At 36.9% G+C, this 14,649-nt stretch overlaps 1 protein-coding gene across 1 annotated transcript in view; it reads left to right on the top strand.

Annotated features, from left to right (window-relative positions):
* The window catches only part of LOC110452538 (pentatricopeptide repeat domain-containing protein 3, mitochondrial-like), a 54,612-nt gene that overhangs the window by 17,133 nt on the left and 22,830 nt on the right, over positions 1-14,649 (top strand). Inside the window, exons 9-15 of the mRNA XM_021501143.1 lie at positions 107-197; positions 4,000-4,060; positions 4,296-4,378; positions 6,856-6,997; positions 9,366-9,419; positions 10,522-10,584; positions 13,513-13,541. Coding sequence (XP_021356818.1) covers positions 107-197; positions 4,000-4,060; positions 4,296-4,378; positions 6,856-6,997; positions 9,366-9,419; positions 10,522-10,584; positions 13,513-13,541 — 523 coding nt within the window. The remainder of the gene's footprint in view (positions 1-106; positions 198-3,999; positions 4,061-4,295; positions 4,379-6,855; positions 6,998-9,365; positions 9,420-10,521; positions 10,585-13,512; positions 13,542-14,649) is intronic.

The raw sequence follows: 14,649 nt of genomic DNA, 5'->3' as shown, positions 1-14,649 counted from the left end.
CCCCCCCCCCCTCCGTCTAAGGTTCGTTTGTATTCCTATGTTACATTCAGGATTATATTACCCTAGAAGTGTTTGAGTATGTGAGCATTTTTCTTCTTCATTTCAGACCAGGAGATTTCTTACAAGAATTTCTTGAATTAGTGAGAACAGAAAAAACTTCAAGGATGTATAAATCCATCATCCTCGGCTTTTGTAAGGTATAGTACGATGAGCGGAATCCTACGGCTTTTCTCCATTTCTAATTTATAGGTTAATAAATAGCAACAGTCATTCTACATCCAAGCTATCGGGCTTATCCCTTCATCAGGGGTTATGTCAAATCCATATATGAATACAGGAAGTAAACACACAAAAAGAAAGTTTAGTTCATTGTTTCCATGACGTCATGGCTAAGCCCGAGCGCTTGGATGTAGAGTGACTTTGCTATTTATCTTGTGTTGTTCCCCGTTGCAACTTGGTGATGGACATCTATTTATATGTAAAAGTTTTAAGTGCTTTGCACAATTCAGTGACACTAGGAAGTTTTGGCAACATGTCATTCATCTGATCGACTTTACTGAATTTTACCCTTTCACCACTAGACCATAATGGACTCGTCCAGATCAATGTATGGTAGAGTCTACTAAAGATACATAGGGGTGAAAGGGTTAACAGGTAAGAACAACAAAAAGTATACAGGTAGGCAATATATACAGCTTTTTAGATTACCTGACCATAGGTCATGGTAACCTATTGTGATACCTTTTTGTCCGTCGTCGTATGTCGTGCGTTAACTTTTTCCCTTTGAACACGATAACTTCAGTAAATGAAACTTTGTATGCAGCCATATATCAATAAGATCTCGGACGATTTCGAAAATGGGAATTATTGGACGGTAACTTACAGAGTTATTGCCCTTTGTAATATTATTATTATTGGACCTTGTGAACACGATAACTTGAGTAGATGTTAACCAAGTTTGATGATACTTTGTATGCAGCCATATATCAATAAGATCTCGAGATGAGTTCGAAATGGGAATTATTTGACAGTAACTTACAGAGTTATTGCCCTTTGTAATAATATTATTATTGGACCTTGTGAACACGATAACTTGAGTAGATGTTAACCAAGTTTGATGATACTTTGTATGCAGCCATATATCAATAAGATCTCGAGATGAGTTCGAAATGGGAATTATTTGACAGTAACTTACAGAGTTATTGCCCTTTGTAATAATATTATTATTGGACCTTGTGAACACGATAACTTGAGTAGATGTTAACCAAGTTTGATGATACTTTGTATGCAGCCATATATCAATAAGATCTCGAGATGAGTTCGAAATGGGAATTATTTGACAGTAACTTACAGAGTTATTGCCCTTTGTAATAATATTATTATTGGACCTTGTGAACACGATAACTTGAGTAGATGTTAACCAAGTTTGATGATACTTTGTATGCAGCCATATATCAATAAGATCTCGAGATGAGTTCGAAATGGGAATTATTTGACAGTAACTTACAGAGTTATTGCCCTTTGTAATAATATTATTGTTGGACCTTGTGAACACGAGAACTTGAGTAAATGTTAACCAAGTTTGATGAAACTTTGTATGCAGCCATATATCAATAAGATCTCAGACGAGTTCGAAAATGCATACAAAGTTTCATCAAAATCGGTTCATATTTACTGAAGTTATTGTGTTCACAAGGAAAAATTAATGGACGATGCAGCAAGGTCACTCGGACCGACGAAAAGTATGAATTGGTCCCTGGATGACAGTCCTAATTTGAATAGGATGTCAGGTGACCGTTAAGGCCCATGGGCCTCTTGTTGTTTTTTCTTTATGGATTTTACTCCATCACGTAGATGTAAAATAGGGTCCTCCTGCTTCTAGAACTATTCTTAGAACCATTGGGCATAGGGTGATGATATTAAACTAGCTTTCTGGGATGAAGCCTCAAAGAGTTTGCGACAACAATTGCCTTGAGGTATTTTCAATGTCACAGGATCCAAACATGTGAAAAATATTTAAAACACTTCTGAAGATGAGAAGAATAAAGTTGTTATATTTAGCCAGTAGCTTTAGCTTGCTGGCATGGAGTGCTACAAAATAAGCAAACACAAGTGGCCTTGACCTTTATTGAAAATCACAGGATCAAATATGTGTATAAAACTTTTCAAACAAAAGGAATGGACTTAACTTATATTAAAGATCACAGAAGTATCATTTGTTAAAATTTTCATTATTTTCCTTGAACTTTGAAAGGGCCTATAGTAGCAATATTTGGCCAGTAAGTGATCAGAATGAATGACTATGACCTGGTTTCAAGCTCACAGTAATCAAATTTATTAAAATCGTCCAGGGAAAACTGGGAGTTACAAAATTTTCTTTAAAGCTTATTGAAATATAGAGCTATGAACTATTTAAAAAAAATGATTACCTGAAACCACTGTCAAGGTACCTAACAAGGGCAGATGTGTGAAAGAAAAACTATCAAGTTTGTCCATATAAATGACCTTGACCTACTTTCTTGGTTACGGGTGTCAGGTGCGTGGAAAATTTGAAACAACTTTTTCTAAAGGTCCTTGGGGCCAAGAAAACCAATGTGTAGCTGTAGCTTGCTGATGAAGCCCATTTTGTTTTGTTGGAATAAATGACGTTAATCAACTGCGAAAGTCCCATGAGTGAAATAGGGTAATATGAAAACTTATTTTACAACGATTATGAAACAAGTTATATTAAATATTTCAACTTGTATTAATCACTTCTGTAATGACCCATATCTAACCGCAAAGGGTTTCTTAATGTGGGAGGAAACTGGAGTACACAGAAAAATTCCATGTGGCAGGCAGGTGACCCCATACCTTTTCTGGTCCGATTGGCAAATCAAAACCTTGTCGCCTTGGTGTAAGGCAGGTGTGTTATCTAGTCCGTCACCTAACCGCCCAGAGATAGGGTTGAACCCTCCAATAAAGACTTACAGTTGAAGAGAAGTTATTTTTAACCTGTAGTATAAGTTTGTAGAGAAGTTATTTTTAACCTGAAGTATAAGTTTGTAGAGAAGTTATTTTTAACTTGTAGTATAAGTTTGTAGAGAAGTTATTTTTAACCTGTAGTATAAGTTTGTAGAGAAGTTATTTTTAACCTGTGGTATGAGTTTGTAGAAAAGTTATTTTTAACCTGTAGCATAAGTGTGTAGAGAAGTTGTTTTTAACCTGTAGCATAAGTGTGTAGAGAAGTTGTTTTTAACCTGTAGTATAAGTTTGTAGAGAAGTTGTTTTTAACCTGTAGCATAAGTTTGTAGAGAAGTTGTTTATAACCTGTAGTATAAGTTTGTAGAGAAGTTATTTTTAACTTGTAGTATAAGTTTGTAGGAAGTTGTTTTTTACTTGTAGTATAAGTTTGTAGAGAAGTTGTTTTTAACCTGTAGTATAAGTTTGTAGAGAAGTTGTTTTTAACCTGAGTATAAGTTTGCTTGCTTGTTTAGATAAATTTTATAAATGTCATAGGTATAGATTTGTTTGTGAATATCATTAAACATGTGAGTGATACAGATCCATTGGGACTTTTATTTGTTGACATCACAACAGAGTAAATATTAATGAATTGGTGTATAATGTGGCAGGGATTCCAAGCTGATATTCCTCCCTATGCATTACTGATGTGATCGTCAAATAACTGCTCAACTTAAAGTCAGAATGTACTAAATAGAATCCTAAATCATTCACCCTTGAAATTTCATAATTAGTTATTCCAACCTTTGAATTGGAGGAGTTAAAATGTGTCTCCAGGGGTCAATGAGTTAATATAGTCCCACTCTGATGAAGAATGGTACTAAAATGTTCAACTCAAGGAATAAGATCTTGTAAGCCCAGCCTTAAGTTAGGCACCCAAAAATGTCCGGCTAGAATTTTCAAATAGAAATGATACAAATTTATTGGCGGAACACAGAGCTCACAAGTAACCAATGTCGTGTGTTATTACTGGTGTCCTCCATTTCCTTTGTTTAGTTTGAACATATGACAACAGCACTGGATTACTATGAAGAGATGAAAAGCAAAGGATTTCAATGTAAGTGTGAAAACAAATACTTGGCATTCACGTTTTAAACATGTTCTTGTCTAGTTAGGACTTCTGATCACATAGATACCTGTATGAAAAATGACTATTTAAAACTATAGTGTTATAAATCAGTGTATGTTTTGTTAGCTCTTAGTCAGGACATCATATCACATAGATAGTGAACAATGATTAAACTATTGTTGTAATGTATCTGTACTCCCCTTACTAGTAGCTTCTTGTTTAGATGACAGAGACATTATCCACGCACTCCTGTCACCCAACCCACCATGGTCAAACAAGATGCCCTTACCTGCTAGCACTGCACGGGTAAGTTGTATCCTTCATTTAAAAGTTGTTTTTTGTCAGAGATATGATAGCAATATGGCTATTTTGTAGGCAGTTCTCAGAAACGTAACCCCTGCAGGTCGGGGTTCAAGAAAAGAATACACCTGCTGTTACCTACTTCATGTATTGTAAGAGGCGACTAATGCGGAAACCCCTGCAGAACTGGGGATTTGCTTTGGTGTCCTTTATTTGGGGAAACAAAAGCGACCAATATAAATTTGCTGCACCCATTGTGACATTTGGGATCTTCATATTTCTTTCTAATTCTACCTTTTATTTCCTAGCGCCATGCTTGGTAATACCTCACCTCTGGCTTTAATGTTGAGCATTCACCCAGGTGAGGAAGGCAATGGGTTCTGTCCCCAGGCCGGGACATACCAAAGTCCTTAAAAATGGTACTTGTTATTCCCTGCTCAAAGTTCAGCATTGAGGGTAATGGCAAATACTGGTTCACCTGTTGTCGGTATAATGTGACTGGGCAGAATGCTGTGCTGGGTGCCTTCGGCATGGTGTTTCAGTGAGATAGCACTATAAAATTGGCATCAGATCTACGCTATTACAAGGAGGCATGTACGTCAACATACCCTGTTTTCAGCACACATACACACATGCACGCTTAAACAAAACACATGGAGGCACGTCCTTAAATTACCTGAGATGTTAATAGGACGTTAAACAAAATAAAACCAAACCAAACCCAGGAACGTGAACTCAATGCGGCTTTTTTGGGGAAAAAAATAAAAACCGTATGAATAAAACCGTATGGATATTTAGCTCACCTGCCTGAAGGGCAAGTGAGCTTATGCCATGGCACAGCGTCGTCGTCCGTCCATCCGTCCGTCAACTTTTCCTATAAAACGTTACTTGTCCTGAACGGCCCAGTAGATTTGGACTTAATTTAGTCTGGAGCATCCTTGGGTCAAGGGGACTCAATTTTGTATAAATGATGGGTCTGGCCCCCCTGGGGGCTGAGGGGCAGGGCCCAATAGGGGAAAAATAGCAAATTTTTTAAAATCCTTCTTCTTCTGTAGGAATGAAAGGATTTGGTCCATATTTGGTCAGAAGCATCCTTGGGGGAAGGGGAACATTTTGTATAAATGATGGGTCTGGCCCCCCTGGGGGTGAGGGGCAGGGCGCAATTGGGGAATTAAAGCAATTCTTTGAAATCCTTCTTCTTCTGTAGGAATGAAAGGATTTGTTCCATATTTGGTCTGAAGCATTCTTGGGTGAAGGGGAACCAATTTTGTATAAAACGTGGGTCTGGCCCCGCTGGGAGCTGAGAAGCAGGGCCAAATAGGGGAAACATAGCAAATTCTTTAAAATCCTTCTTCTTCTGTAGGAATGAAAGGATTTGGTCCATATTTGGTCTGAAGCATACTTGGGTGAAGGGGAACCAATTTTGTATAAACTGTGGGTCTGGCTCTGCTGGGAGCTGAGGGGCAGGGCCAAATAGGGGAAATATAGCAAATTCTTTAAAATCCTTCTTCTTCTGTAGGAATGAAAGGATTTGTTCCATATTTGGTCTGAAGAATCCTTGGGTTAACGGGAACCAATTTTGTATAAACTGTGGGTCTGGCCATCCAGGGGCCTGAGAAGTGGGGCCCAATAGGAGAAATATAGCAAATTATTCTTTAAAATCCTTCTTCTTCTGTAGGAATGAAAGGATTTGTTCCATATTTGGTCTGAAGCATTCTTGGGTGAAGGGGAACCAATTTTGTATAAACGGTAGGTCTGGCCCCACTGGGGGCTGAGGGGCATGGCCAAACAGGGGAAATATAACATTTTCTTTAAAATCCTTCTTCTTCTGTAGGAATGAAAGGATTTGTTCCATATTTGGTCTGGAGCATCCTTGGGTCGCAATTTTGTATAATTGGTGGGTATGACCCCCCCCCCCCCCCCCCTAAGTTGCAGATAGGGGTGAGGCAGTACTGGATGGATCTTTCTGAAATTTCATATGTACTTACAGCACCTACTTCATACCAATAATATTTGAAGAAAAGGATGTCATGTGGCTATTTCGGTGAAGGTTTTAAGGAAAATGATAACTATAGGACTATTATATGATAGCCATATGACTATTTTAAAATCATAATAAAGTCTTATGGAGATATGAATTCTTAATTGTGAAAACATTAATTTTCTGATGAATTAAAACACAAAATAACACTGGGCAAATTCAAATCTGTATACAGTATGCCTTTGATGGGCCTAGAGAGATATTCTCTGTGGAAGTATGGTAAAAGGCTTCCTTGGAACCAGGCAATCAAATGTTGTATATTAAAGGATGCTAAGAGGCAGAGCCAAAAAGTTAAAAATTATTTTGCCATGATTGCATAAATATCCAGGTAAGCAGTACAGGCCTGCTGTGTTCCAAATCAGATAGCTATGTGATGTTTATGTTGAAAGACTAATTTGTAGGCACTTGTTAGAATATGAAAGCCGTGTATGTTATTTTATAGAACCTCCTCAAAGACATGAAGACAGCGGGAATTGCTCCAACAGAAGAGACGTTTAGGAGATTGGTGTCTGGACCAGGCTCATATTGTCCAGACATTTCCTTCTTCACGGAGATCTTCAATGAAATGAAGGCCCTAGGAATGAGTAATGTCACATTTATTTCGTTTACTATTTTGAAAAGATAGTGTAAAAATAATCAGTTGAAAATTTGTTTTATTGAAGCATTTCCTTTATATGGATAATTACAGTACCAGTTTGTATTTTAGAAAATATGAGTCTAATGTCTTTATTATTATGATGTCATTTTGAGAACGTTAACTGTAAATCAAATTATTTTTGCTTTAATTCACAAAACACTTATTCATGATATATAAATCAAATAAAATCATATATTAATTCCACAATACATAGATAAATACTGTGAATATTATTTATTCAAATAGTTTCCTATTGCAAATTCAAGTATTTGTGAATTAAACAGGCATATACATAGTTTGTGAATTAAACAGGCATATACATAGTTTGTGAATTAAACAGGCATATACATAGTTTGTGAATTAAACAGGCATATACATAGTTTGTGAATTAAACAGGCATATACATAGTTTGTGAATTAAACAGGCATATACATAGTTTGTGAATTAAACAGGCATATACATAGTTTGTGAATTAAACAGGCATATACATAGTTTGTGAATTAAACAGGCATATACATAGTTTGTGAATTAAACAGGCATATACATAGTTTGTGAATTAAACAGGCATATACATAGTTTGTGAATTAAACAGGCATATACATAGTTTGTGAATTAAACAGGCATATACATAGTTTGTGAATTAAACAGGCATATACATAGTTTGTGAATTAAACAGGCATATACATAGTTTGTGAATTAAACAGGCATATACATAGTTTGTGAATTAAACAGGCATATACATAGTTTGTGAATTAAACAGGCATATACATAGTTTGTGAATTAAACAGGCATATACATAGTTTGTGAATTAAACAGGCATATACATAGTTTGTGAATTAAACAGGCATATACATAGTTTGTGAATTAAACAGGCATATACATAGTTTGTGAATTAAACAGGCATATACATAGTTTGTGAATTAAACAGGCATATACATAGTTTGTGAATTAAACAGGCATATACATAGTTTGTGAATTAAACAGGCATATACATAGTTTGTGAATTAAACAGGCATATACATAGTTTGTGAATTAAACAGGCATATACATAGTTTGTGAATTAAACAGGCATATACATAGTTTGTGAATTAAACAGGCATATACATAGTTTGTGAATTAAACAGGCATATACATAGTTTGTGAATTAAACAGGCATATACATAGTTTGTGAATTAAACAGGCATATACATAGTTTGTGAATTAAACAGGCATATACATAGTTTGTGAATTAAACAGGCATATACATAGTTTGTGAATTAAACAGGCATATACATAGTTTGTGAATTAAACAGGCATATACATAGTTTGTGAATTAAACAGGCATATACATAGTTTGTGAATTAAACAGGCATATACATAGTTTGTGAATTAAACAGGCATATACATAGTTTGTGAATTAAACAGGCATATACATAGTTTGTGAATTAAACAGGCATATACATAGTTTGTGAATTAAACAGGCATATACATAGTTTGTGAATTAAACAGGCATATACATAGTTTGTGAATTAAACAGGCATATACATAGTTTGTGAATTAAACAGGCATATACATAGTTTGTGAATTAAACAGGCATATACATAGTTTGTGAATTAAACAGGCATATACATAGTTTGTGAATTAAACAGGCATATACATAGTTTGTGAATTAAACAGGCATATACATAGTTTGTGACGTTCTCATTGAATTAACAATTTATAGCAATGCTGGCTTCTGACTGTCCAATGTTACAAAAAACTTACATGTAAAGAAACAAATTAATTGCCTACCTAGTCGGAAGGACCATGTGATATAATGCTGTGATGCAGGGTCTATTGTCCATCCATCCATCCATCCATCAACTTGAAAGGAATTCTCCATTTCTATGGTTCTGATTTGGATCAAACATGGTAAAAATGTTGGTCTCATAGCCCAGAACAAGTGTTGCCATTTTTCAGCATGTTTTGGAATTCAATATGGCCACCATGGCCTCTGATTGGCTGACACATCTTCTACCATTCTAAGTTCACGCAAAATATTGCCAAAATGAGTAGGAAATGAATGTATATATAACTCCTGAACAGGAAGTAGAATGTTTTTGTTTATACTTGTAGCAGAACTGGACTGGTCAGCGACCAGGTGGCTCAATCGATTCTAGCATCTGTCTAGAGTTGGGAGGGTCACAGGTTCGAGCCCCAGTCTGGCCGTTGCATTTCTCTTTCTCCAGTTACATACTGTACATGTATATAACTCGAGAACAGGAATTAGAATGTTTTTATTTATAAAATGGTACAGTTTATAATTAATTTACCATGTTTGTTATTTTTGTCACCAGAACCTTCCCTGTCCATGTGTCAAGTCTTTTTGAAATTCAGCCATGAAAAATCAGGTAATAACCATGTACAATGTTAGAAACAAATATACAACAAGAAAAATTGATATGACTAAATCATTTGGATTATCTTAACTAAAAAATAAGATTTTACAAGCCAATTATTTGTCAGCTGTCTTACTAAACCAGTTTATTGTCCTTGTTACGCTGATTCTCTACCCAATTAGTCCTTGTTACACTGATTCTCTACCCAATTAGTCCTTGTTACGCTGATTCTCTACCCAATTAGTCCTTGTTACGCTGATTCTCTACCCAATTAGTCCTTGTTACACTGATTCTCTACCCAATTAGTCCTTGTTACGCTGATTCTCTACCCAATTAGTCCTTGTTACGCTGATTCTCTACCCAATTAGTCCTTGTTACACTGATTCTCTACCCAATTAGTCCTTGTTACGCTGATTCTCTACCCAATTAGTCCTTGTTACGCTGATTCTCTACCCAATTAGTCCTTGTTACACTGATTCTCTACCCAATTAGTCCTTGTTACGCTGATTCTCTACCCAATTAGTCCTTGTTACGCTGATTCTCTACCCAATTAGTCCTTGTTACACTGATTCTCTACCCAATTAGTCCTTGTTACGCTGATTCTCTACCCAATTAGTCCTTGTTACGCTGATTCTCTACCCAATTAGTCCTTGTTACACTGATTCTCTACCCAATTAGTCCTTGTTACGCTGATTCTCTACCCAATTAGTCCTTGTTACGCTGATTCTCTACCCAATTAGTCCTTGTTACACTGATTCTCTACCCAATTAGTCCTTGTTACGCTGATTCTCTACCCAATTAGTCCTTGTTACGCTGATTCTCTACCCAATTAGTCCTTGTTACACTGATTCTCTACCCAATTAGTCCTTGTTACACTGATTCTCTACCCAATTAGTCCTTGTTACGCTGATTCTCTACCCAATTAGTCCTTGTTACGCTGATTCTCTACCCAATAAGTCCTTGTTACGTTGATTCTCTACCCAATTAGTTCTTGTTACACTGATTCTCTACCCAATTAGTCCTTGTTACACTGATTCTCTACCCAATTATATATTTGGTACCTTTGTGCTATTATCTTACCAAGGTCAGTCATTTTCTTTTACTTGTTGAACAGATTTTGAGCAGATCCTGAACTTTGTAGAGAAGGAAAATATCAAGGCTACCTCTGAAAATGAAAGTAAGTCATCAGTCCAAGTTAATTATAAGTTTTGCTTCAAACCGCCTGGAAAAGTAGATAAAAACCTGGTCAATAAAAATGTCTGATTGTAAGTTATTTGACATTTTCTTGACATTCCTTACCAAAAGGAGTTGTAACTTTATATGAAATATGTTACATGGGCCAAATTATTTGAATCCTGATTACCTCAACTTCTATCATTTAACAAAGAAGAAGAAGAATGAAATTCAATGTTAAAATTGTATTTATAGAGACTCACAGAAATAACCTATAGACATCAAAATTAAAAATATATAATTATGTAAATTTCCAATATTTTTCAAAAATGACATAAAGATTTTTCCGTTGATGGCTAATTTAACTGATCAGGTCATGAGGACTGGACATTGATGGTAAATGGACACAACATATTTATTATACCATCCCTACCCCTGATACCTGAAGTGGGGGATTATTACACTTTGTAATATATATTATACCATCCCTTCCCTCGATACATGATGTGGGGGATTATTACCCTTTGTAATATATATTATACCATCCCTACACTCGATACTTGAAGTGGAGGATTATTACACTTTGTAATATATATTATACCATCCCTACACTCGATACTTGAAGTGGGGGATTATTACACTTTGTAATGTATATTATACCATCCCTTCCCTCGATACATGATGTGGGGTATTATTACCCTTTGTAATATATATTATCCCATCCCTACACTCGATACTTGAAGTGGGGGAATATTACACTTTGTAATATATATTATACCATCCCTACCCTCGATACGTGAAGATGGGGATTATTACACTTTGTAATATATATTATACCATCCCTACCCTGGATACATGAAGATGGGGATTATTACACTTTGTAATATATATCATACCATCCCTACCCTCGATACATGAAGATGGGGATTATAACACTTTGTAATATACATTATAGCAACCCTACCCTCGATACAAGATGTGAGTGATAATTATGAGTTTCCTCTTTCTGATGCTGTTCTTATCATCACTCAAGTGGCTGTTTTTTCTGGACAGTTTTCATAAAAATATTACTGATGTGTTTGCCAAATTCAAATAGGGGCGTGATTGATCAAAATTCAAGTTAATGTTATTTTACTCCTTGTCATCTCTTGAGTAGCCATATTTCCTCATAGATTTTTATCATCCTTTACCGTTAAATTTGCCTTGATGGATAACGTTGGTCAAAACCATGTTAGCCTTGGACAAACCCTTGTCGAAGATGTAAGCCTAGGACATACCCTTGTCTGAGATGTTTGCCGAGGACATACACTTGTCTGAGATGTTAGCCTAGGACATACCCTTGTCTTAGATGTTAGACATACTCTTGTCTGAGATGTTAGCCTAGGACATACCCTTGTCTGAGATGTTAGCCTAGGACATACCCTTGTCTGAGATGTTAGCCTAGGACATACCCTTGTCTGAGATGTTAGCCTAGGACATACCCTTGTCTGAGATGTTAGCCTAGGACATACCCTTGTCTGAGATGTTAGCCTAGGACATACCCTTGTCTGAGATGTTAGCCTAGGACATACCCTTGTCTGAGATGTTAGCCTAGGACATACCCTTGTCTGAGATGTTAGCCTAGGACATACCCTTGTCTGAGATGTTAGCCTAGGACATACCCTTGTCTGAGATGTTTGCCGAGGACATACCCTTGTCTGAGATGTTATCCTAGGACATACCCTTGTCTGAGATGTTATCCTAGGACATACCCTTGTCTGAGATGTTAGCCTAGGACATACCCTTGTCTGAGATGTTAGCCTAGGACATACCCTTGTCTGTGATGTTTGCCTAGGACATACCCTTTTCTGAGATGTTAGCCTAGGACATATCCTTGTCTGAGATGTTATCCTAGGACATACCCTTGTCTGAGATGTTAGCCTAGGACATACCCTTGTCTGAGATGTTAGCCTAGGACATACCCTTGTCTGAGATGTTAGCCTAGGACATACCCTTGTCTGAGATGTTAGCCTAGGACATACCCTTGTCTGAGATGTTAGCCTAGGACATACCCTTGTCTGAGATGTTAGCCTAGGACATACCCTTGTCTGAGATGTTAGCCTAGGACATACCCTTGTCTGAGATGTTAGCCTAGGACATACCCTTGTCTGAGATGTTAGCCTAGGACATACCCTTGTCTGAGATGTTAGCCTAGGACATACCCTTGTCTGAGATGTTAGCCTAGGACATACCCTTGTCTGAGATGTTAGCCTAGGACATACCCTTGTCTGAGATGTTAGCCTAGGACATACCCTTGTCTGAGATGTTAGCCTAGGACATACCCTTGTCTGAGATGTTAGCCTAGGACATACCCTTGTCTGAGATGTTAGCCTAGGACATACCCTAGTCTTGTCCGAGATGTTAGCCTAGGACATACCCTTGTCTGAGATGTTAGCCTAAGACATACCCTGGTCTGTGATGTTAGCCTAGGACATACCCTTGTCTGGTCGAGATGTTAGCCTAGGACATACCCTTGTCCAAGATGTTAGCCTAGGACATACCCTGGTCTGAGATGTTAGCCTAGGACATACCCTTGTCTGAGATGTTAGCCTAGGACATACCCTTGTCTGAGATGTTAGCCTAGGACATACCCTTGTCTGAGATGTTAGCCTAGGACATACCCTTGTCTGAGATGTTAGCCTAGGACATACCCTTGTCTGAGATGTTAGCCTAGGACATACCCTTGTCTGAGATGTTAGCCTAGGACATACCCTTGTCTGAGATGTTAGCCTAGGACATACCCTTGTCTGAGATGTTAGCCTAGGACATTATTAGACGTAACTTGAGCTATATTCATCAGTCTGCTACCATGTCCTGTATGTTAATGACTTGATGAAGAGATCAGAATACAATCAAACAGCACTTGTTCATCTGAATTTTGTTGTGTTTTCAGTGGGATTCTTCGTTGACGCTATGCTATTAGTAAGTATAGATACCTTTATTCCTTTCCTGCTGAATAATTATTAATGAAGTATCAGGGATGGAATTATTCCTCTTTTCAGATAACGTTTTCTTATTTCCAGTTTTTCCCATAATTTAAAAAGCTCTTGATTCATTCTGAAACACTAAAAACAGTTTCTAAAGGGAAAGGGTGCTTTCATCCATTTTCACTTTAATTATCCCCCTTTTTGCGAAATACATATCCGCGCAACTCCTCCTTAATTGACAAGTGGATTTCATTGAAACTTTGCATGAATGATCAGTATCTTATGTAGTTGTGCACCGGCATTTTAATTTGGGATTTCAACCCTTTTTGATAGAGTTATGCCCCTTTTTGTGAAACACTTGTCCGCGCAACTCCTCCTTAACGAACAGGTTGATTTCATTGAATTTTTGCATGAATGATCAGTATCTTATATAGTTGGTTCACCGGCATTTTAATTTGGGATTTCGACCCTTTTTGATGGAGTAATGCCCCTTTGTGTGAAATACTTGATACTTGTGGGAGACTATGGATTGCTTTGCAATGCTTTGCCTTAGTAAGCCTTTAACTTACAGTTCTGGTTTATATAGCAGCGGGGGTATTTGTTAGCCTTTAGCTTACAGTTCTAGTTCACACTGTTTTTTCCCTTACCTTATCACATCCCAGAGTACACAATAAAAACTATTGGAATTAGGCCATTACCCTATCTTTCCTAATTTTTGTGTCACCGATAGCGACATATAGTTATTACTTTGTTGGCGTTGCCGGTTGCGTCGTCCGAAACAAGGTTTCCGTGCGATAACTTGAGTTTCCTTGGGTTTATTGAACTCAAACTTAGTACACATATTGCATACGGTATCAATATAGCTCGGACAAGTTCGCATTTCATAAGTTTACGTGTATTTTTGGTGAAGTTATGCCACTTTTATTGCCAAATAAGGGCATTGTGTAGTAAATGCAAGAACTGTTTTATTTTTTAATCAATTCCTTTTAAATTTTGTACGGTAATGCTAGAAGCAATAATGTTCAATATATATTACAGGTTTTCTGTCGAGTTTCAACTTTCCGCATTTTGGCATATGTGTTTACACGATAACTCGAGCCAAA

The sequence above is a fragment of the Mizuhopecten yessoensis genome, unplaced genomic scaffold (genome assembly GCF_002113885.1).
Source record: "Mizuhopecten yessoensis strain PY_sf001 unplaced genomic scaffold, ASM211388v2 scaffold757, whole genome shotgun sequence".
NCBI classification, from domain to species: Eukaryota; Metazoa; Mollusca; class Bivalvia; order Pectinida; family Pectinidae; genus Mizuhopecten; species Mizuhopecten yessoensis.
This window is presented reverse-complemented; position numbering and strand designations above follow the sequence as displayed.